Consider the following 24,593-nt stretch of genomic DNA (forward strand, 5'->3'; position numbering starts at 1 on the left):
GCCTCCCTTGCTCATTACAAGGGTTTGCTCAAACACCATTTACGCTACCGTGATTTATACTATTCGGTGTGAATATTTTGCTTGTGTGTGTGTTGAGGGTCGTGCTGCACTCTGCAGTGTTTGGATGCATGCAGAGGTACGCTGTCAGCACAGGCCTGAAGGCAGGGTGGGCTTAGTGCTACAATTGCAGCTGCCATTCGGCAAGGTTGTTGGGCAATTCTGTGTGATCTGCGTTGTACGGTAAGATAGCAGTTTGAAAGCCTTGGGGGAGAGTGTGTGGGTTTTATACAACTTAGATGTTCATCACTCCTTGCTGTCAGTGTAACTGTAGTAATACAGAGCTGTACCAGAAAGAAATCAGCCTGTAACAAAGAAAAAGAAAGCGGTTGGTTTCTGTTGAGGCTTACTGATGGCTTACAGAAACACATGCACTTGGGCATGCTTTCCACCTACAGAATTAAAGAAGGATTGTCACTTATGCAACTCTTGTTTAGAAAGATTTAAGTGAAACTTGCATAGGAAGAGTCTTTCTGTTGGGGAAGCTGGTACCTTAGGAAGATCATAGAATCATAGAATAGTTTGGGTTGGAAGAGACCTTAAGGATCATCTAGTTCCAACCCCCCTGCCATGGGCTTGTACATGTGGGATTTGCAATATTCACAAGTCTCTGGTAATCTGTCCCTCCAAGGAGCTGTGTATCCTGCCTTGTGCCAGCAGAGGCCACAGTCACTACAGCTGCTGAATAGTCAATAGTTTCATTTTTTTTCACTTCCTCAAGAGGAGTATTCCTGGGAGAAGTGAATTTTTGGCAGACTGCTGCACAAGGACTAGATTGGGTCACAGAAACAGTCCTAGAGGAAGCCGGAGGAACAAAACTACAGTGCAAAGGGAGCTGAGAGAAATTGGAGAGACTCTAAATTAACAGAAATAAGAAGTGAAACAGTAAAGACGAAGAGGAAGAACACTGCCAGGAGGGCTGGTCCTTGAAACTGCTGCATGATGGGAGAAGCCTCTGTCTGGGAAGAGCCAACCTGGGCTTGGTCTTGTCTGCAAATAGTTTTCACGCAGTGGTGATCACGGCATCGAACTGCAGCAAGAGTCTTAATTCAGTGAAGATACAGAGGAACTGTAGGGAAAGAGACACTGAAGCGTGGGATGTCATGGAGACAGAACCATTTTGGACCTGAAGATCCGATGGTGCTTGTGGTGACCCTCTTGTGCTCCTCCAAGCTTGTGGATAAAAGGACAACTTGTGCCAGTGAAATAGTCAGACACGGTTTCTGAACTGTTCCTAGCGAGTGCCTTGTGGAAGGAATTTATATGCCTTGTTCTCTTGAAAGGTATGTTATAATTTTGAGTTTATAGAGTTAGATAGGATGAAATAAGCGAATTTTGGCTCTCTTCGCTGTCTGAATTATCAAGCTTCAGAGAATCTGGTAGCTGTACTGATTACTGATCATATATTTCCCACTGCAAGGAAGACAGTGGTGACCAGCAAACCAGGCCGGGAACCTTCCTGTTGAAAGCAGAGTTCTGTACTTCAAAGAAGGTGAAAAATGCAAAAAGTTAAATCTTGCCGAAACTCTCTTGTAAATGAGGAAGTACATTACGTAAATAATTTCAAAGGAATGTTTAGCTATAGTTCCATATATTCAGTGAGTACTGCTACTGCATTCAGTGCTGATAGTTGGCTTTTCTTTAATTTAGGACATAATCTTCCATGAAAATGCATGTTCAAAACAGTCTAGGGTTAGTTGGAGAGGGGCTTTGGAGAAAGGAGGAAAGTTCTGGAGGGAGGATCTGGTGACACAGCAGGACAGTGAGACTGAGATGTTTTTAAATGGGAAGATACAGTTGATTCACCCTTCCCTCACTGTCTTTTAATTAGGATTCATGTTTGGGAGCAAATATACTGAGCTGTGCCACATGCTAGTCCTTGCTAAAGTGTCTCCTTGAAAGAAATGCAAACCCTGGTTACTTTTGTGGCTTGCTTAGCAATTTTTCTCACAAATTCACAAATATTCCTGAAATAGTTGGAGTAGGGAATGTCCGTGTTATAACTCCAGTGTATTAGTCGGTTATAAAATACTTTTTGTAAGTCATGTGATAGTATAGATCATAGTACAAAAGGCGGTGCTTTTCCCAGAACTTTAGCGGCTAGGGTTGACTCACATTTTTCAGAGTTTTTCCGGAAATGCTCAGCCTGACCACCCAGGTAAGTGATATAAAATGATAATAAGTTGTGTCTTGGGTAAAATGGGAGAAAAAGCAGCAGTTAAACACTGTGTTAGCGTGCTCCATGTATTTGGAGACAAGCTTAAATATAGTTCTAATTGCAATAATTTTGTGAGTGTGATACTTCCAGCCTTTGAGAAATAAAAAAGAAAATTTCCTTTAACAGTAAGATTTACTTTTATAAGCACATGCCTTGTATCTTAACCTAAAGGCATTATTTATGTAAGAAAGAAAACTTTGTAAATAACTACCGTGAAAGTATTTTTCTCTTACCTTCATGGATATAAATATACATAGTTAGATCTGAGATCTCTGAATTGTGAGGTTAAGCACGCATGATTCATTCAAATACCAGTGGTTTTGTGGTGATAAGAGCTGAATGGTGTGGATTCTAGTCTGTTTTAAAGCTCATTTTGAATGGATTTGAAGAAAGCGGTATTTTGAGGACAGAGCATGAATTTTATATGCTGCATCACAATGTGTGTTTTTCTCTTGTATCCACTTTTTTGGTAGACAAAGGTTTAAGATTCAGTTGTATGTTCCCTGTGCTGACCAAGGCAATGCCACAAAAGGCTGCTTTGCTGTAGAACGGTCCTTCGAGTGGAAGGGAGTAAAATTGTATGCTAATTCTTTTTTTTAAGTATTTACTGTAGTCCTGAGTCAGTCAGCTAGGCTGCCTTGGAGTCATTAGTGCTGGCACTGAACCATTTACAGTAGCAGTAACATGAAAATGATTGCCTAGTATTTCAGTTGTGTAGGAGTGGGAGGTCTTAATTTGCTGTTGTCAACTTTTCTGTCTCCCAGTGAGTTCTATGGGACAAGAGACCTCGACTGAATGCATTTCTATCTAGTTTCTCTTCTAAGATCCTGAGGTGCCTCAGATCTAAGGCAGAGACAATAAAGTGGCAAATGGCTCTCTCACCAGAGCGGCAGTGGAGGCAGATCCAGGTGTCAGGGTGAGACAGTTTTAAGGCTTGCACTGGTAATTTCTTGCTTTCTCTGGTGCTCAAAAGTTGGGTCCATAAGCCAAATCTTGCATTTGTAAAGCTGATGGAGGAGGTGGTGAAGGGAAGTGGTATTTGATGCTTAGCAAAACAGAACTAGTTTGACAAGAATTCTCCTGGCCTGCTTAAAAGGTTTGACGTGATGTGTGTTGATTTGAAGATTACAAGTTAATTGAGAGCTGGAAACTGAGTTTTACTTGATGCAGATAATCCAAGACAGGAAGAGGTGCTTTGGCCATGCTGACCAGCATCAGAAGCAGCGTATAATGAAAGGAGAAGCCAGTTAGCTTAGAAGAATTATACTGACATGGAGTGTTATCTTTGTTAGGATGTAAAACCTGGCCATCTCATTTACTACATAGTCTGGATTTTCAGACTGGCAAGTGGCTCTTGCTCCCAAATGGGATAAAACCTTAGGAAGAAAACCAAACCAATACCAAACCAGCAACAGCTGGGGATTGTACATCCTCTGCATCAGTACCTCTCACTGTCTACACACACCATAGGAAGCAAGAACAATCCCTGACTTTTTCTTTTAATTTCATTTAGGGCACAGGTTTTTGCACCAGTTGTTAAGTTGAGAGAACCCATACAGCTAAAGTATCAAAGCTAAGATAGCAAGGCAACCTCTCTCTACTGACGTATTGCATGTATTTTTATTTTTTTTTTTGAGCTATTTTACATCTCTTACCTGTAGCCTGTGGGCACAAACCATGACGAATCCTCATACTGTTCCGTTCTGCTTGCCCTGAGAGACTGATGCAATGGGTGGAGACTCATAATCATGAATTTAACGAACTTGTGACCTGAGCATGGGATGGAATAAGTGGTGGAATGTTCTGGTTTGAGCTAAAGTGGAATTGATTTTCTAACTTTTCACCTGAGCCTCATCTAAGTAGCTTCATTATCTGAAAGTTAACTACATGTTTTCAGACACTGTCTGTCTATAGAACTGATAACACCTAAAATTTATGGTTATCACCAAAGTAACAGCTCATTGATATGCAGAAAGACCGTTGCTTGCATCTATCCCTATGGAGATGAGGGTCATCCTCAAGTTGGTGGAATGCCATAAGTCAAAGAGGCGAAAATGGGTCACAGCTGCAGGGAAGGGCGGACAGGACAAGTGACCAAAAACTGACCAACAGAGTATTCCATTGCATGCACGTCATACTCAGTATAAAACTGAGGGATTATGGGGGTCAATCTCTCTTCTTTAATCTAATATGGACCTTGTCTGTCCTTTTGCTCCCGATCCCACATCTGTGTGTTCCTGAATCTAGTTCTGATGTCAGCTCCCTGCTGCTGCTGAGTCCAGCCTGGGACCTTTCCCCTGTGTCTGCTCTTTTAGTTTCCAACCCACAAATCACTCTTCCATTCCCCTTTCCTGGTGGAACTGGGACCACATCTGACCACTGCTAGCTGCCTATCAATCTTGGGGGAGGCCGAACTGTGACAATACCTTTTATAATTATGTTGTTGCGCTACTGTAGCTGACAAATTACGTCAACTTCTGTTTGTGTTTAGATCTAAATCCTGGTGTGAAATGAGTACAGACTTCCACAAACTCCTTTTTGACATTTCTGAGTCTTTGGCCACAAGTGAACTGGCTGCTCTGAAGTTCCTCAGCCTGGAGTACATCTCCAAGTGGAAGCTGGAAGGCATCCGGAGGCCACAGGACTTCTTCAAAGTGCTGCAGGAGAAAAACATGATAGAGGCAGGGAACCTGTCCTACCTGAAGGAACTACTCTTCTGTATCTCTCGGATTGACCTCCTGGAAACCCGGCTAGGCTCCAGCCGAGAGGAGGTGGAGAGAGAGCTTCAGATCCCAGGCAGGGCAAAGGTGTCAGCCTACAGGTAAGCATAGAAGCAGGAAACATTTGCCTGTAAAATGTACAGCACTTCTGTCCTGTACTGTCTTGTTTTCTGTCTGCACTGTTATCTTATCAATTTCCCAGCATAACTGTATTTTTTATGGCATGAGTACCTACCATTGAGAATTTTACATTTTACAGTTCGAATATATAATTACAATTAATGAATACAATGAATATTAATGAATCAGGTTTTATTCTTTATTTCCAGGCAACTGCTATATCGAATTGCAGAGGACTTGGCCCCAGAAGATGTCAAGAATGTGAAGTTTTTGCTCCAAGAACAAATACCAAAGAAGAAGCTCCAGGATAATGCTGTATGCAAAGTGATCTTGATAAGTTTCTTGCAAGGCTAGTTCAGAGTCTGCTAGTCTCCCTTGTAAGAACAGAGGAAAGTGAATGTGGTCTGCTCTCACTAAAATGGTTGTTGAAAGAGTTATGATGTTAGCTGGTAGCTGCTCTGTGAAAGAATGGAACCTTTTTTCCCTCATTGTATCTTTTTTCTGCCCTTTTTTGCTCTCCTGTTCCTATTTTCCCTCCACTGGCTGTCTCTCTAACCTTTTCTTCTTGCAAAATCCATCACGCTCTTCCTTTTGTCTTTGCTTGGCATTTTTAAGACATTTATACGTATGCTGTAACTAGGAAGAGTGATGTTTTGCTGGAGAAAAGACAATGTTTTGGAGACAGAGGACCAAGTTCTGCTATGACTTCAACCACAAAATTTTGTGTGTCATTTGGTACATTTTCTTCTTTATTGTCATTTGGGATGACAGCATTTTGTTAACTCTTCCACAAAAGTATTAAGAGGTTTGATGAGCTAGTTTAATACTTGTGGTGTAAATAATGAACAGTGTTATCAAAACGTTTGGTATTATTAAGAAGTTTTCTTAAAAGTTCTATTTGTATTGTGGCACCTATTGGAAAATTAGCAGACTTATCTCCAACTTCGTGGACTATTGAGCTTTAAAAAAACAAAATTAGCTCTGAACACCTTTTCTGTAGTAGAAAATGTGAAATGGCACAGCTAAATGATGTAACAGTGCTTCATCTGAACACAGAGGCACAACAGGATGCCGTGTTGTTGCCCACATCAGGGCTGTGCACAGCTGAAAAAAAAGCAGGAAAACCATAGGCAATTTCTAATGATTTTGTCTTAACCTTAGTGATGTGTCTCTTCAGTTGTGTTGCATCCTGACCCTTGTTTAGAATGGTTGGACTCCATGATCCGGTGGGTCTCTTCCAACCTGGTTATTCTATGATTCTATGATTCTATGATTCTATGAAAAGAAATCAGACTTTAGCTGGTCAGTCTCTGGGAACGAGGATGTTCTCTTCTGTTCTATCCAGAAGTGCCTGGTACTGCAGTTATTGAAGGTCACTGCATGAGTTTGGGTTGTGTGTTTTTGTTTTACCAGTCTATGTTGGAGGTCTTACTGGAAATGGAAAGAAATGGGCTAATTAAAGAAAATGACCTGGCAGTGCTGAAAGATATACTCAAGAGATTTAGAGCTGATGTAAAGAAAAAAATTGATATTTATGAAGAAAAAATGAAAGGTAAATTTTTAATCTGCTATTTAAGAGTAGAGTTGGGGTTCTTTTGCACTTTTCGTGGCTCCATCCTTGTCAGCTTGCCAGTCCAGAGATAAGAGAGAGACCTTACAGTATCCTAGAACAGGCAAAGTGGCTGCTGGCATCTGTGGTTTTTGAAGTTTTCTGCTTCTTCATTATCCCGTTATACCTCCTTGTATCTCTCCCCGAAATGCATTCTGTGCCTTCTAAAAATGGTTTGCTTCTCTCTTCTTTTTGCCTTAAATGCAATTTTTTCTCTTCAAGAAACAATGCAGTGCTGGTTTAGGACCAGGATAGCTTTTCAGTCACTGAAGGAGACTGGAAGTGGCTGTTGCCTCGGGGAAAGTTGTACTGGGGAATTGTCAGTGTTATTTTCTGTTAGCCGGGCTGTTTGCTTTTAGACAAAGGAAAAGTCCCTGGAGACCAGGCACTTGGCTAAAGTATAACCATTAGCTTTCTCTACCGGATGTGAAGTTTCAAAGACTTCAGCATATCTGGGCTGTTACAGCTGAGGTGGTGACTTGTGACACCACAACTGGGCCTTACAGGATATGTCAAACAACAACAACTGAGACCAATTACATTTTTTCTCAGAACCTCCTTTTGGATCACTCGGGACATATGTTTCCTTAGACACATCTATACAGCCCAAGCAGTTCCCTGCAGAGATACCAGGTGGTTTCCCCATTATGTCTTTGTGCTGCCTACCTGAACTCGTGTCTCTAAAAGAACAGAAGAAAATTGCCAAGGTTGGCTAGTATAATCAAGCCCTGTGTCAGGGAAATGGCTTTTTATTGGTATTGTTATTGTTTTATCCTCCTTGATAAGAACAAAAAAAAAAAAGCATGTCTTATAGATTTTGTGGCCCTGACAATTAATTTCCATTTAAACATATCTGTGTAACTTATAAAAGGGGAACTGGGATTTATTTCCTTGGGTAGAGTCATGGGTTAGGTGATTTCTTCACTTCTTCCAGGCAGTTGTATTCCAAGAAGCCTTTCATTGCTTCAAGGAGATCTTCTGCATCTTTGGTGTGTCCACCCAAATAATAAAGTTCTCTGGAGAAGAGATGTTGGCCTCAGAAGTAAAAGAACTAGCTGTAGTATATCACCAAACAAAAATGGGCCTCCTCTTTCACTTACGCATCCCGTAGTGGAGATGCTAGTGAATGGCTTGCCTGGGTTGCCTACTCATGTTCAGCCTTTTATTATCTGGATCTTGATACCAGTAAAGGAGCGGATAAGAAATGGAACGCAGCTCTGCATAGCTTTAATACCCAACAGTCTGTGAAACTGGAACCTTCCTTCACCCAGCTCTACAAAATGATGGTGTCTCAGTGGTGTGGACCTCCACTTCTCTCCTTGTACTGTTTTTATGAGTGTTGAAATATGCACAGTGGAAAATTTGTCTTTTTAGTTCTAAAATGTTCTGTTTATCTTCTTTCTTTTAGAAAGTGATTCTAAGGAAAAACTCCCCTATTCAGTGCCTGTGCCTGGGCATCCAGCAAGACAAGGAGCAGAGAGGGCGACACCACAGCTGGTGAGAAATGCCTCAAGATTACCTTTAAAGTATTTATCCAACTCCTGGGGAAAGGGAACGTAAATTCTGCAGGCTGAGCAGGTGGAAGACCTGAAAGGAAAGGGTTCTCTCTTAGTATGTAGGTCTTGTAACAATTCCGATTTTTAAAACAAGACCAAGCCTTGTTCCTTTGTGAGGACCTGAATGTCAGCAACCTTTTTGGCAAGAAATGAAGGAGTAGCTGTTGTGTGAAGAAAATCAATCTTAACAATAATAGATACTGGGACATTAAAGTCCTGCCCAGAATACTCCTGGATGGATGGGAAGGGAACAGCAGAATCTGTTACCTCACTAGAAACCCACAAGGACTCTCAGATGGAATTTTAGGGTGCAAGAACTTTTACTCTGCATATGCAGACACGTGTTTCTGGATGCTCACTTTCTCTGTTGCCAAAATTGTATCCGAGCCACAGAGAGAGTGGAGGAGGTATTCAGGGAGACAAAGCTAGCTTGTTTTCATAAGATTGTCCTTTCTTGTATCTTGGCCCTCATGATGTTTTTTGCACTTGGATGTGAAGGACTAACAATCTTTGTATAGTGTATTTCTCTTCTGGATGCTTGCACTGCTTTCTCATCTGCTTTCTTTGTTTCTATAGCTTGTGGAAACATATAAGATGAAAAATAACCCCCATGGTTACTGTGTGATTCTTAACAACTACATTTTTCAAAATCCATGTGAAACCAGAGAAGGTACAGTGAAAGATGGCAGTAAGTACTTGTTTTAATCCAATTATTGATTTCTTTTTTTTCTCTGATAATTCTCTGAAAGAATTATCTAATCTTTCCGGTGAAGAAGAATAATGTCCACTGAGCTCCTTTGCAACCAGAGTAACTGAAATGACATTCACTGTAGAAATCGGAAATACACCACTTCCAACAGTTTAGCTGATGTCTTAAAGAGGGAACTACTTTCTGTTCTAGGTTAAAAGCTTTGTCGTAGTTGGTCATAAGTACCAAATAGTGAAGGAGGAATTACTATTCCATCTTTTCACTTTCTGATTGTTTTTAATTCTTAGCTATCATGGAGTAATATTTTTAAGTCCTTGAATTCTTTTTAATGCTCAAATAAATGCTGCAGCTCCATGACTTTCCTTGAAATCTGCCTTCCTGCAAGAATCTCTTTAAAGATAAACAAGAGCTTATCTTAAAACAGTAAATTCTGTTTCATGAAAGCACACATCACTGATACTTAAACTCCATCCAGTCTGTCTACAGGCTGAGTCCTACCCAGCTACTTTATTGCCCACGTAACAATTCAGTCAACATTTGCTGAGAAGTCTGCAAGGTCTTCCTTCACCGTGCCTTCCTGCTTGCTGCATTGATCATTCTTGCAGAAGAAGAGACCAACTTCGTTTAAGAGTGGCAGAATTTGTCATTATAGAGGCACCTCTTCTTTAACTTGCTAAATTTTGTTCTTAAGCATCTGAAATTACTACTCAACGCACAGTTAAAGCTTGCTTTAAGGCAGTAAGCTTCATTAAATTGTACCGATTAATCAGATAATCTGAAACCTGTTTTTGTTCTAGATCGCATAAAGCTTGACCCAGTTGTGTTTAAAAAAAATCAACTAAATTAGGCATTTGGGCTTTTCTAGTTAGATTTCACAGGCTTAGAGTCAGTCAGGTGAGCTTATTGGTGGGATCTGAACACTTCTGCTAACATCACACAGACACTGGTGTTTCAGCATCTCCCTTGTCACTGTTTAACAAGTGCCTTCTGACATTTTTTTTCCCAGATGCTGTGAAGAGGGTCTTTAATTGGCTTCAGTTTGAGACAGTTGAGCACATGGATCTAGAAGCAAAGCAAATATGGGCAAAAGTTAAAGAATACAGCAAAAAAGATCATAGTAACATGGACTGTTTTGTTTGCTTCATTTTTTCCCACGGTGAAAAAGACAAAATAAAAGGCACCGATGGAGAGTTTGTAAATATTAAAGATTTACTCTACTGCTTCAGTGGATCTAATTGTCCTTCTCTTGCTGGCAAACCCAAGCTGTTTTTCATCCAGGCTTGCCAAGGCTATGTAGGTCATCCTGCTGTCTTAGTAGAAGAAGACTTTTCTAACCATCTTGAGACAGATGCTGTCCCTCTGACTTCCATCCCTGATCGGGCTGATATTCTGGTTGGCATGGCTACAGTGGAAGACTGTGAGTGTTATCGCTCTATAGAGACGGGCAGTGTTTACATTCAGTGCCTCTGTGACAAGATGGAGTTGCTTTGCCCACTGTAAGTACTATTTTTAATCCATGTGCATTTGGGGGACTGCAGACAAATGTACTTGAGCATGTTGTGCTGAAGCATCAGAGTTTTGCATTTGTGCTATATAATGCTTTTCACCTGCAGGACATTGCAGAACAGTAGTTGTTCTGGCATTGGATGTTGTTGTTTTTCTACAAGTGAACCAAAGTACAAGTGATTTCCCCTGGTTTGCCTGTGACAGAACCAGGGTTGTAAGGCTGCAGCATCACATATAAACAAGTGTGTAGGTGTGTGCATGTTTTTTGACATTTTTGAGTGATAAATGATTTGTTTTCCAGTGACACCTGATGAGAGGCAAATTTGTTGAGTGATTCATTACACAGACAAAAAAAATCAATTGTAATTTTCATTTTTGCCTCCCTCCCATCCCCACCATAAACTTGATTTAGAAAATACAATTTCTCTTCAGACATCACTTTCTCATGGTGTCCAGAAGAGGACTTGGAGAATGCACAAGTCTAATTCTGTTTATCTCCATGTGCTCTTCTGTCCATAACTGAAGTAGGGGATTGTGTTTGCTGGTAAAGCGACGTTACACGGAAGTTGCTTTTTTTTTCCCCAGACACCCAGAATTCTGTGATTACACAGCGAAGTGTGCACTTTCAGTGACAGGCAGGATGAAGGGGAGGGACTAGCCTTCCCTGGGATCCTACTTTATTGGAGCAAACATAGATCAGCTTCCTGGACTATCTCCAAGTACCATGTATTTCAATGTAACTTTTCTTCATTTTTATTCAAGCGGCAAGGATCTCATAACCATTCTGACAGAAGTGAACAAGGAAGTGGGAAGAAAAGTATTAAAAGGGCGGAAGCAGATGCCAAAGATAACATCAACTCTACGGAAGCAATTGATCTTACCAATTCCACAACGTCAATCAACTGAAAAGTAGAAAAATAAGAATACATTCAGTTAGGAATCACATCTGGAATTGGCTTCCACAAGGAAGAGAATTTGCAAGAGAAATTATCTGGATCAATGTAGTTAGTCCCAGTCCTTCAAGGGGCCATGGGACCTAAATTTTCCAATTCCCATGTTTAATTGGTTTCCTGGTTCTTCTCTCTGTACGAGTCTGGTGAGGCTGTGGAGAAGCACAAATCTAGCTCTTTGTCCTACAGAATCGTAGAATCACAGAATGATAGAATGCCAGGTTGGAAGGGACCTCTAGGATCAGCTGGTCCAACCTTTTTAGGTGATATATAATTTAAATGAGATGGCCCAGCACCCTGTCAATCTGAGCCTTAAAAGTGTAGAGGAATATACCACTTCCCCAGGGAGATTATTCCATCGTTCAACTATTCTCATGGTGAAAACATTTCTTCTGGAATCCAACTGGAATCTCCCCAGGAGCAACTTACACCCACTACGCCTTTTCTTCTCCATGTGACTCCTTGTAAAATGGGGGTGTCCTTCCTCTTGGTAGTCACCCTTTATGTACTGGTACGTGGTAATATGGTTTCCTCTAATCCTTCTCCTCTCCAGGCTGAACAAACTCAATTCTCTCAGCCTTACCTCATATGTTAGGTTTTCTAGTCCTCTGATCATCTTAGTGGCCCTTCTCTGGACACCCTCTAGCCTGTCTGCATTTTTTTTTGCATAATGGGGACCAAAACTGAACACGGTACTCCAGGTGCAGCCTGACAAGTGCTGAGTAGAGCGGGATAGTGATTCCCCTATCTCTGCTGGTGATGCCCTTCCTGATGCACCCCAGTATCCTGTTGGCCGCCTTTGCTGCTGCAGCAGACGGCTCACTCGTGTTGAGCCTGTTGTCCACCAAGAACCCCAGGTCTTTCTCTGCAGAGCTGCTCTCCAGCCAGCTGGAGCCCATTCTGAGCAGGTGCAAGACCTGACACTTATCTCCATTGAACTTCATAAGGTTCCTGCTAACAGTGGAGTCTGTTCAGTCTGGGTTTCAAGTGAGGAAGGACTTCCAAGTAGTATGATTTTTAAGAGTTATTGGAAGTCCCATTTCTGTCCAGGTTGTTTTAAGTCCCTGAAACCTGGAAAAGAAGAGCAGATAGCTTCAGAATCCTAGAGCCTTCTCCAGGGAGCACCTGTAAGGTTGTACTGATTTACCCAGAGGTCAGTCATTGGCTTTCTCTGGAAGCTGTATAATCTGTCACGGAAAATAGCAACTCTGTCCAGAAGGACCCAAAAAAGATGCTTATGATATTACAGGCTTGATTCTTTTCCTCAAAATACTTGGTTTACTTGTGGTATTAATTTGCATAGCTAAACAGAACTGCTAGTTTTAGGTTTTTTTCCCTTATCATGTTTTTTCTTTGACCTCTTGGGGGACAGGCTGTTTTGAATGGCTCTTAAACACTGCAAGGAATGTCCTGCTTTAGATCCACTAACTCTAAGACGTCTTCTCCTCCTGGCAACTATTTCCTGTGTACTCTTGTTGCTGTTGTAATAAATACTTTTAGTTTTGGTTTACTTTTGTTTGTGGTGTTTCTCTTTCACGTGACCTGACTCGAGGACAGTTAGTGTGGTGAATACCTCAGCAGAAGAATTTATTTGCTCTTGATGGCAGCCACCCTAAGGGGTAGCTTATTGATATCTCTTCATTAACAGCTGGAGAGATGGCAGGAAAGAATAAGTTTAAGTTCAGGATTTTTATGATAATGACAACTCATGCTCATGTTCTTACCTTGCATCCTCAGCAATGTTTAGGTTGGGGATGGGGGGGGGATTATAATGGCTAAGTTCCTTTTGAGCTTATAACAAGATAAAGGATGGATGTGAGACAATTTGTAACTTCTGCTTTTTTAGTATGTATTTTTTTAAATATGTGTCTAACCATAAAGCAGGAATTCTCTATTAAATACTGCTCATGTTCTTGAAGCAAAACATTTTCTTTGTAATTCCATGCAATGTGTTTGCAGTTGCATTGTGCTCCCCTTACCCTTTTTCAAGTAAAAGGGAGAACGCCCATTCTTAGAATCACAGCTCTGTTCACACAGGTTTCATAAATAATAAATAGACATTACAAGCACTATGTAAATGAGAGTACTCCTTGTGGCAAAAGTTACCAGAAGGCATTGCCAGCTATGACACAGTTCTGTGGCTGACATTTGGTTAACCATTTAGGAAATGTGGCAATGATTTATTTACATTTTTATAAAGTTTTCATGAATGAGACCATGATATGAAGTTAGTAATTAGATTTGTGATAGGGAGCTACAGCTTAAATGAAATAACTGCCTTCTCAGGGAGAAACTTGCTGGAAGATGGTAGCAGCTGCAGTAGTGAAGTTGTGATTCTACATAATTTCTGTTTTTCCATATTTCTCTGTGTCAGAGTTCTATACCCTCAGATCAAGTTCTTTCAGATACCCCACGTGAGGAGGAACTAGATATCAAAATTACTTATTTGGTATATTTAGTAGAGTGACAGAGCAACATATGGAAATCACAACACAAGCATAGTTAAGCAATTGCAATGTACAGTTGAATCACAATACAAACATGATTCTCATTACCAGTTTCTGTATGCTCACCATCAGGACACCAGGCATCCCCAGTCATGACTGGACATGTGGGTTGAAACCAATTTAAGCCCATTACTCTTTTCAAAGTTTAAATGTTTTATTAGTTGTCTGATTTTTATACTTTTATGTTGGGGTAAGCCACATACTCACACCCGCCAGTGCTGGACTGGCTACTTCAGGAAGACATTATTCTTTGTTAGTTGCCTTGGGGAACCTGATGATTCCACTGGTGCAGCTGTCTTCTCTAAAACTGAGGTTCCCCTCCAGTCTACCTGATGTTGAAGTAAATTGAAATTTCTTTACCATATATTCGTCCTTGAGATAACTGGGTTTTTGCCCTTTTCCTCCAAGCGGTCCTCCACTGAGAGGCGTGTGTGCCGGTCAGTCACACTCTGTCACTGAATTGCCATGGTATTTTGTTCTACCTATTACAGTGATGCCGTGAAAAAGGTCCAACTCAATAATCAATGCCAATTTGATTATTAAGCAGGTATTGCTTTAATAAATAATACAATGCCAGACACACAGGGAATCATTTTACCTAATGTGTGTGTGTCCACTGAGGCTGGTTACAGGACTTTTATACTGGTTAGACATATGTATTCATATGGATTCTGAGAAACACTGGTTACATGTTCTGGAAATATTGGTTAAGCATACATAGAACTCATTATCATATCTTATCACCCACTCTCGAATGTACATCAGAGTTCCTTTGTGTCTTCAGAATCCCCTGATGCTCTTTATCTTCTCTCCTTCCTCATTGCGTCCTCTAGGTGAGCTCAGGTCTGTCCTTTGTTCCTGCTGAGGGACTGTCCCCATTTCATTAGTAAACAAGCTAAATTCCTGTTACAATCACATTCTTTTTTTACTGCTGGCCAAGATTTAATTCTTATTATTCCTATTATTCTTAATGATTTCTTCCTTCCTTCAACAGTCAGGCCACCTCCATACGTAATATTATTGCCTGCTAATGAAGACCTACTAGAAGGGAGAGAAACCCCCATCAAAATCCTCTGAAGGATTGCAGGAAGTAGCTATAGTGTGAGTTTATATGTGGCTCATGCTGTGATCAAGGAAGGAGAAAACACCCTTCCAGTTTTATGGTTCTGGGCAAAGTATGCTCTCAGATGCCTGCAGCAGGGTGACTGATCTGTTCTTGCCCTCCCACGGAACTGAGAAGTAAGGAAGAAGTCAGATCTGCAATTTTCTGATTCTCTTTCTCCTCTGTAGCCCAGCTGGGAGAATGATGAGGGACAATCACTGTCACTCTCTGAAGGCCCTCAGCTATATTTACTTTTCTTGTCCTTCCTTTTCTTCAGCTCCTGGCTGGGAGACCAAATGCTATAGCAAAACAATCCCAGCACTCAATTCTGTGTTTGTTTTCAGCTAGTAAAAGTGCTGACACCTGACAGTTGAGTCAGAAATTTGATAGGAAAAAAAAAGTTGGTGAATTTAAGTCCTACCGGCTTAAGCTGAAAGCAGCAGGATCAGAGTGATGCTGTTCAAAAAGGGAAACACTTAGAAAAGTTGGGGAGGACTGTTAGCTGCAGAGGCAGAAATAATGGTATTAATTAGTATGAACCCCTGCTCAGTCATTTGCATCTTGCTACCTATTTGTTGAGTTCAACATCCATTTCTCAGAGAGCTTCCCACCTTCTGTGGGAAGTTTGTCATTCTCTCTGTAATGGTTTTAGGCTGACTTGCTAATCTGCTGCTCATGGGATGGGTTAGTGGCATGTGTGAAGAGTCTGCCCGTGCCCACATTGCTGCCAGCTTCTCCCATTGCATGGGCTACTGTAAATATGTATTTTCCCACCAGCAATATAAGGGTGCACTCTTAGTTCTCAAAGTGGTATGAAATTCAGGTACTGCAGAGTTTTGACTAGTTGAACTACTGGCTACATCTGTGATCTGTAAGATCTCCTACAGGAAATCCTGAAGCCCAGGGAGAAGTGGAAATAAAACACACACCATTTAGGACATTAAGCTATGCAGTGGGGAGTCCAGAGCTAGATTTTTCTTAAGAGATGTTGAGTATTCAGCCCTTGCAGGCTACCCTTTTTATTCTGAACTCTAACTAACATAGGCACATTCTGAAATTATTTGGATCTGCTCCTTTTCAACTAGAGATATGTCAAATTATGAACTGAGAATGGCATGTTTAATCTGCAACTCTGTGCAATGCACTAAAAAATATAGCTGAGAAATCCCAAGCAGCCTTTTCTATGTGTCCTTTCTGTAATTGTGCCTTTGCTTGTCACTGTTTCTCTTCTGAGCCACAGGAATTCCCCAAGCCCCAAAGGCGTCTGGCTCTTGTGGGTGCCAACTCTAATACTTTCCTAGCTGGGTAGAACATCATTCTGGGCATATCTTCTGAGATTCACCAACACCTTCTACATTAGTTTTATATTTGTGTAGCCACTTTGTGTTTAGGCCTGATTTGTCCAGGCATATCAATGCGAAGAGAAGGATCTGTATGTTCTTCAGTCTATTTGCTAGGAAGAGCTTGTTTTAGCAGGATTTGAGGGCGTATTAGGTCATGGACTGTTAAAAAGTGTCTTGTCATGTTTAGATTAATTCCACCTTTGCCTCAACTTGCCACATATGCAGTAATCAAGTGCCTTGTGTAGGTATTTGAACATTAATAAGCCACTTCTGTGATATAAAACCAATGTAAAGATTTCTGCTTAATAGATTGTCACTAATATATTGTCATATTTTTTTTGTGGGGAAGGGACTCTGGTTTTAAAGCAGTGCTTAGTGGGAACACTGTTTCTTTATTCGAAGACCGTGGACACTCTGAGGGTGGATCTCCTGCTCGAGGTGAGCACTAAGTGTTAATGTTTGGTTTCGGAAGGATGAAATGCCAGCTGGTAAAATTTCTTCCTGCCTCCAATGCCACTGTCATGACGTAGCATCTACGGAGAGTGCTCCACCAGGAGGTGCGTTGGAGGGGTTGCAGGGTCTTAGCCACCACGCAGCACACCTGCGAGCCTGCTGCTGTTGCCAGAAGGGTCTCCTGCCAACCTCAGAGGGGTGTGAAAAGGGCTGGCTCCCTGGCCAGTACATGTGAGGGCAGAGGGCAGAATGCTTGCACTGGGCATGGTGTTGCCTGCCCACAACCTGAAAAGCTTCCAAGTAGAAAGGTGAGTCAGGGACATAAGAAGCTTCTTTCTGTTTGTGTCAAAATAGCAATGAACTGTGAGTGACTTTAAACTGGAGAGAGGTGATGGCAGGAAGAGACTGGGCAGAGGGAGCCCTGCAGAGCTGCGCAAGTGGGATGTTCCCTCAGGAACGGGGTTGGGAACAGCTGGTGCTTCCCAGCGGCAAACCGGAGGGTCCAATGTCCTTGGGGCAGGCGACCAGTATCTAAGTTAAGTTGTGGGTTTCTCTGGATGTCCAGGTGGAGATCTGTGACAAATGGGGTCCCTTGGGGGTCTGTATTGGGATTAATTCTGTTTAATATCTTCATCAATGATACAGATAGTGAGATTGAGGGCACCCTGCAAATATGCAGATGACACCAAACCGAGTGGTGCAGGTGTTACACCAGAAGGATGGGCTGTCATCCCAAGGGACCTGGAGAAGCTGGAGAAGTGGGACTACGTGAACCTCATGAGGTTCAACAAGGCTAAGGGCAAGGTCCTACACCTGGGTTGGGACAATCTGTGCTTTCAGTGCAGGCTGGGGGATGATGTGGCTGAGAGCAGCCCTGCGGAGAAGGACTTGGGGTTGCTGGTTGATGAAAAGTTTGACATGAGCTGGCAGTGTGCATTTGCAGCCCAGGAGACCAACCCTGTCCTGGGCTGCATCAAAAGAAGCGTGGCCAGCAGGTCAAGGGAGGGGATTCTGCCCCTCTATTCCACTCTTGTGAGACCCCACCTGGAGTACTGTGTCCAGTTCTGGAATCCCCAACATAAGAAGGATATGGAACTGTTCAGACAGGTCCAGAGGAGGGCCACAAAGATGATGCGAGGGCTGGAGCACGTCTGCTGTGAGGACAGGCTGAGGGAGTTGGGCTCCTTCAGTCAGGAGAAGAGGAGGTTCTGGGGAAACCTCATAGTGGCCTTAGAGTACCTGACGGGGGCCTGGAGGAACGCAAGGGAGGGCCTGTTTAGAAGGGCACGTAGTGATAGGAAGAGGGGGAATGGTTTAAATAGGAATGGGAAAGATTTAGATTGAACATTAGGAAGAAATTCTTCCCCATGAGGGTGGTGAGGCACTGGCCCAGGTTGCCCAGGGAAGCTGTGGCTGCCCCATCCCTGGAGGCCAGGCTGGATGGGGCCTTGGGCAGCCTGGTGTGGTGGGAAGTGTCCCTGCTCATGGCAGGGGGCTTGGAACTGGATGGGTTTGAGGTCGCTTCCAACACAACCCACTCTGTGAGTCCGTGACGCAGACGGAACTACATCTCCCAGGAGCCCTCGCGCGGGCGCGGCCCGGAAGCGGCCAGTCGGAAGCGGGCAGCCGGAAGCCGGAAGCGGGGCGCTCGGCGGGAAGCGGCAGGGTGCGGGGGGATGGCGCTGCCGAGGCCGCGGCTGCTGGCGGTCAGCGAGGAGCTGGACGGGGCCGAGCTGGCGGCGCTGAAGTTCCTCAGTCTGCAGCACATCCCCATGCGGAAGCTGGAAAACATCCAGAGGGCCCAGGACTTCTTTGAGGCGCTGCAGGAGAAAGGCTTGATCGAGGCGGGAGACCTGTCCTACGTGAAGGAGCTGCTCTACCGCATCTCTCGGATTGACCTCCTGGAAGCCCAGATGGGGTCCAGCCGAGAGGAGATGGAGAGGGAACTCCGCGTCCCCGGCAGGGCGAAGGTGTCGGCCTACAGGTGAGTGGCGGGCGGCTCGGGCTGAGCCTGACCCCGAACCTCCCCCGCGCCGGGGATGAGGCTTGGGAGCACGCAGGTGTCTTCCGAGAGGCAGCGGGGACGAGCCGTGCGAAAAGCGGAGATCTCTGCCCGGTAAAGGGCTGGAAACGAAGCCGCACGCCTCTGAAATACTGACCCGTGTGCTGCGGAGCAGAGGGGCTCGTGCCAGTCTTTGTCTGCAACTCCTGAAAGTTTCAGCGTGGTTTTGATTTTTGGGAAAACCGAGCCCTTTTTAACTGCAGCTGAAAATGGTTTGGCTTCAGGTTATCCTGGGAATGACCTACCCCCAGCTAAAAAAGGGGAAAAAAGGGAATATCTGCTTCAGGGGGGACAGTTTAGGAGTACGGTGTTAAACTATGCTGAGGGACAGGCTTGGGAATGTGATGAAAGAGTGTCCTCCGCTTCTCCTTCTAGGTACCTGCTCTTTCAGCTGTCAGAGGACATCACTGAAGATGAGCTGAATTCTTTCAAGTTTCTTTTAGGGAAAGAATTACCAAAATGCAGGCTAAACCCTAAGGCTGTAAGAATTTCTTTAATTTTTTTCTTTTTTTAAATTTTAAATTATTATTATAAACTATAGAGGCATTTGGGTTGCTCTGAGAGGAATGAGTGTCACTCTTCTTATGGTGAAGACCATGAGAAAGAGAATGCAGCTGGAAAGGGATTGTTGGCTCTCCAGTGCACATGGGGCTTGTCTGTACTAGTGTTCTGCGTAGCTCTTGCAGCAGTGCCCTAGTCCAGAAAGGAAGGGCCAGCCCTTTGTGTTTAAGCTCCATACGGGGTGTCGGGGACTTGGGGGCTTTGAGCAGTGAAAGATGGATAAGCACATTCACTCATCTTGCCCAACGGATTTTCTGTTGGCTGCTTTCTAAGCCACTGCCAGACAAAGAAGATCCCCCTCTGTGGCTATTTATTTTTTTTTGTTCTGTTGATTTCCAAACTCAGAAAATACAGACCTAAGCAGCAGATCCTTACCAAGGCCAAAGCCCAAGAGCTTGTGCTTTGCAAATAGTTTTGCAGGAGACCCGGTTGCTCTTATAGTATCTCAGTCCGCAGTTCTGACTGTGGAGGAATCTGTTCTGTCTAGTGAAAACTCCTTTAGCATTTTCCCTCTTTTCCTTGGGGAGAGACTGTAAGCATGTAGTGGTTCTAGTAAATCCTTGGGGTCACCACTGTGCTCTGCCACTCACTGGCAGATCTCCTCAAGTACATCTTATTTCATCTCGCTATGTCTGGGCTACGGAAGGGAAATAAATATGTTTTGAGAAGATGCTTGTACTTATAGGTTTTGTTAAACTAGGTTTAATTGACTCAGTTGAGGTCTCAACTGAGCTACCAGTCAGCTGGACTGACTTTCTGGGTCCCGTGTGCTGTCAGAACATCAAGAGCTGAGTTGCTTGTGCACATGCCGCAGCTTCACTCCTGGTGGCAGCGTGGATGTGCCCCAAGAGCAAACTACCTGTCTGATTACACAGGCAATGCTCGACATTTTCATTGAGATGGAGAAGAAGGGGATTCTGGGAGAAGAGAACCTAAGTAAACTGAAGACTCTCTGTGCAAACATTAACGTCAGCCTGTTGAAGAGAATTGAAGAATATGAATTAAAATTTGGTAAAACAAAACAAAAAGGCCTCTTTCCTATAGTTATCCTTGAAGTGCCACATAGTGATTGTACAGGATTAATAATGAATTCTTTTCAGGTGAGGAAGAGATGATCATCACAGAGGAACAGAGCGGCAGCACAGGAAGCCCTGAAGGTAATTGAAGCTCTCAAAAAATGAATGTTTAGATTTTTCACCCTTCTTCATCTTTTGGACTCATTGTGCCACTTGCATCTCACTTCTTTACACAGGTGCCCCCGTAAAAAGTGATCAAGTATCCCGTTACTAACTGATCACAATACATTGTACTGTTTTTTACATTTATTGACTATCTAGTAGTTTTTAGCTAACAGGAACAGCCGTTCATGCACAGTTCAGTGTTTTCAGAGAGCAGTTTTAACCCAGGAGGTACTTGTAGAGATGGAGAATAGGAGCAGAGCTTCTTTTCTTTCTCTAGGGCTACATTCTGAAATTAAACCTTTTTGTCTGTATTCAGCCCATGCCAGATGGCCGGTGACATCTGTGGCATCTGATGCTCCTGGCAGTTGGGATGAATCTTACCAGGTAAGTCAGTTTGTTTCTTAGAAACATGGTCTGTTTGTCTTGAAAAATATCGTCCCTCCATGAGGCCAGCAGTTATTATAATAAGTCCAACTGTTAAAAGCACTGTCTATAAGAAGGAAAATGAACCACTCGGCTTCAGAACAAAGGATATTACAAAGTCATGGGCAGCAGCTCCTGCAGTGTTCAACTTTGGAAACATTTGCAAGGGTGGCAAGATAGGCTGAGTTTATTAAACCAGGAAGGGTGCAGTTGGCAGGCAGCTGGGCATGGAGAAGTGGGTGAACGCAGCACCCCACATGGGCTAAGCACAGTGGTGTGTGTCTGGAGGGACACTGCCCTGCTGCAATGTCCTACCTGGCCCTGGGAGCAAAGCTGTGTGGAGAGCTTGCCGCCTAGAGGAAAAGCCAGCCAGCTCTGAACCCTGCTGTGCCACTAGCGAGGGCAGAGGAACACCTGGAGGACAGTGCAGTAGTTTCACCAGTTGTCTCTCTTTTCAGCAGCTTGAAGTTTACAAAATGACTAGCCGGCCCCGTGGAGTGTGCCTGATCCTGAATAATCACAATTTTGCAAAAGCCAGGGAAGCAGTGCCAGAACTCAGACGCATGAAGGATCGGAATGGAACAGATGTGGATGCAGGTACAGTGAACATTAAAGATGAGTTTGCGTATCTTCAAAACCAGAAAACTCATTTCTTTTTCTGTACTAAAGGTCTGAATTTCATAGAATAATAAAATCATAGAATAGTTCGGGTTGGAAGGGACCTTAAAGATCATCCAGTTCCCCTGTCATGGTCAGGGACATCCTACTTGATCTAGGATACTTTTGTAGTAGTGACTGCGTTGGCTCGGTTTCCTGTGCTGACAAATCCTAATAAACTTGCCAAGCTTTTACTGGCTGACTCAGAACAATTCACTGGCATTTTGCTGTTTTATTGAGTTTACTGCGACCTTAATCATCAATCTCAGCCTGGGCTTTACAAGCCGTGCTGGCTTTGTGTCACCGTTACGCGTGCCGCTTCTAAAATATGCGGAATCAGAATCAGATTTGCTGCTGAACCAGAACTGGATGTTAGTTGTTTAAAAAAGGGGGAATCAGGACATTGCAATTCAGGGACTCTGATACCTTGCTATTCAGATGCCCTGATTTTAGCTGCAGCAGCAGCTTGGCTCACTGGAGGTCCTGGGTTCTGTGAGATGGGTGTATTTGTGCTGTCTGTGCTAAGAGAGAAAATCCATCAATGGGCCTTCTCTGATTAAATTGAACTCCAATTTAATTCAAGAGTTAGAGTGCAAGGTTTCTCTTCCCATGATACGGGTACTACACAAATGGGTCGTGCCTTTTCCTCTTAGGTAAAGCAACTACACTGCTCAACACCTTTGGAGATTAATGGAATAGCTGTAAATTGGCTGGGGGAAGGAGATACGGCTTGCTTAATGTTTCTGCATGCTTTTCAGACAGAGGCAATACTAAATAGCAAGATCACAAGGAAACATTTTAATGAGAATTAAGGGACCTCAGTAGATGTGATTAGTGACTAGACTACTAGATTATTTTCAAGAGCAGGCATGTAACTACCTTGATAGTAGTGTAGCAGGATTTTAAAAAAGATCGTTTCTGTCTAGGAATGCAGTTTGCAGTTGCAGAGTCCAACTTTTTGTATAATGAAACGGCTCCAATTCTTCTATTTTCTTTCCAGCGGCTCTGCGAAGAGTCTTTAGCAAGCTTCATTTTACAATAGCAGAATACAAAGACCTCACCGCAGAGGAAATCCGTAAGACTGTGAACATCTACAAATGTGAAGACCATAAGGACAAAGACTGTTTTGTTTGCTGTATCCTGTCTCATGGAAAAAAAGGCATTATCTATGGTGTCGATGGGCAGGAAGTACCTATCCAGGAACTGACCACTTCTTTCACTGGACGGAATTGCCGCTCACTTGCTGGAAAACCAAAAGTATTTTTTGTTCAGGCCTGCCAAGGTGATGCTTGCCAGAAAGGTGTGACCATCGAAACAGATTCCGGAGAGCAAGATTCTTGTATAGAAACAGATGCAAGATTTCAGCTTGACTGCATCCCCACAGAGGCAGACTTCCTCCTGGGCATGGCTACCCTGCAAGATTATGTTTCCTACAGAAGCACAAGGCAGGGGACCTGGTACATTCAGGCATTATGCCAGCACTTGGAGTACAGCTGTCCTCGGTAACTATGTTTCCATAAGTTGGTATTTTGACAACACCTGTGTTTTCCTTATGAATGACAGGACTTTGATTTGGATGCAGAAGTAGGTGTTACGGAGCAGGAGTGCTCCCTCAGAGTGGAAACAGTGATGCAGATAATTCAAAGCTGTTTATCTAGCTGCTTCAAAGCCTGTGTAAAGCAGGAGCCATTAGCACTGGTAGAGATCAAGATAGATGGGAATGTGGTAATTTTTCTGATGTTAACTACGCCCCTAATAAAAAACTTACTTGTGTTTTTGCAGAGGAGAAGATATTCTCACCATCCTGACAGCAGTGAATCAAGAGGTGAGCAGAAAGACTTGCATGCCGAACGCAGAGAAGCAGATGCCACAGCCCAGTTTCACGCTGAGGAAAAAGCTCATCTTTCCAGTCAACTAAATGGGAGGCTACTGCATGGCAGAGTAATCTGCAGTACCCTGGCTGCTATCAGCTGAGAATTTTATAAAACAACAGACTGCTGTCTGCTCTTAGCACAAGAGCAAATGTTTTTAAAATTAGTGTTAATACGTATGAAACTTTATACTTCACAGCATCTCTGAGCTGGTCTCTGTTTTGTGGTTTACTTGCTAACCTATGGTCTGATAGTGTCCTCTATTAGCTGTTCCTTTAGTAAGATATCTTTGCAGTGCAAGCTTTAGGACAACTGTTATGAAACCTTGTGTATTTTATGTCTAACTTTAGCAAAATAAAGGAGTTGCAGTGCTAGAAATTTTATAGGATATAATCAGCTCATGTCAGTGTGTTGTTTTTTGGGGTTTTTTTTGACTTCTCCACACCACGTAAAATCATTTTTAGGATCTTGGTACACCTCAAGGAAGAGTCAGGCCCTTGGCTTCCACCATCCTCAGCAGCATGGGGCCTCATCTGTATTTTAGATGATCCTTTATGCAGAGTAGTCTTCAACCATGAAAGTCAGTTGGTCAGATATAGTCACCTTGTGTTCACTTACCTTGCTGATCTGAGTCTCACTTGTAGGCCCAGCAAAAGAAGTTGCTGGAGTAAGCAGCTCTTGAAAAACATTTTTATATTGCCTCCTGTGGTTAGTGTGTGTGCAGAACAGGGAGTTTTGCAAGCTCTGAGTAGAGGCTAAAGCTTTGTTAGCCTCTCCGTTTTATTTTGAATCAGGTCTTAGACCCTTGTTACAGCTTTCAGCATTAGTAATGGTACCAGGGTAGGTGTTTATTTAACTGAACAGATTGATCTTCATTGGAATTATTTTAAGAGCCTGAGTCCTTCCCTGAACTTTTGTGCTGTATACTTCTCTCTTTAGTACCAGTTTGTGTCTGCAAAGGTAAAAGCGGTTATGGAAACAAGCAAAG

At 43.1% G+C, this 24,593-nt stretch overlaps 1 protein-coding gene across 4 annotated transcripts; it reads left to right on the plus strand.

The window, feature by feature from the left end:
* The first annotated feature begins 665 nt into the window (after window positions 1-665).
* On the plus strand, window positions 666-23,998 carry CASP8 (caspase 8). Of its 4 annotated transcripts, XM_069860788.1 has the most exons (9): window positions 757-1,340; window positions 4,767-5,096; window positions 19,288-19,393; window positions 20,349-20,484; window positions 20,574-20,630; window positions 20,971-21,038; window positions 21,539-21,674; window positions 22,735-23,236; window positions 23,517-23,998. In XM_069860788.1, exons 1-9 carry the CDS (start codon window positions 1,321-1,323, stop codon window positions 23,650-23,652), a joined length of 1,491 nt encoding a protein of 496 aa, XP_069716889.1. In that variant the 5' UTR covers window positions 757-1,320; the 3' UTR covers window positions 23,653-23,998. The 4 variants fall into 4 exon arrangements, with proteins under 4 accessions (XP_069716892.1, XP_069716889.1, XP_069716890.1 ...); XM_069860791.1 differs by lacking the exons at window positions 19,288-19,393; window positions 20,349-20,484; window positions 20,574-20,630; ... (2 more) ...; window positions 22,735-23,236; window positions 23,517-23,998 and adding exons at window positions 5,325-5,430; window positions 6,529-6,667; window positions 8,133-8,221; ... (1 more) ...; window positions 9,996-10,485; window positions 11,258-12,955 and having other exon boundaries at window positions 666-1,340; XM_069860789.1 differs by lacking the exons at window positions 757-1,340; window positions 4,767-5,096 and adding an exon at window positions 18,492-18,834 and having other exon boundaries at window positions 21,536-21,674.
* Window positions 23,999-24,593: the final 595 nt, after the last annotated feature.

The sequence above is a fragment of the Phaenicophaeus curvirostris genome, chromosome 7 (assembly GCF_032191515.1).
Source record: "Phaenicophaeus curvirostris isolate KB17595 chromosome 7, BPBGC_Pcur_1.0, whole genome shotgun sequence".
In the NCBI taxonomy this organism is placed as follows: Eukaryota; Metazoa; Chordata; class Aves; order Cuculiformes; family Cuculidae; genus Phaenicophaeus; species Phaenicophaeus curvirostris.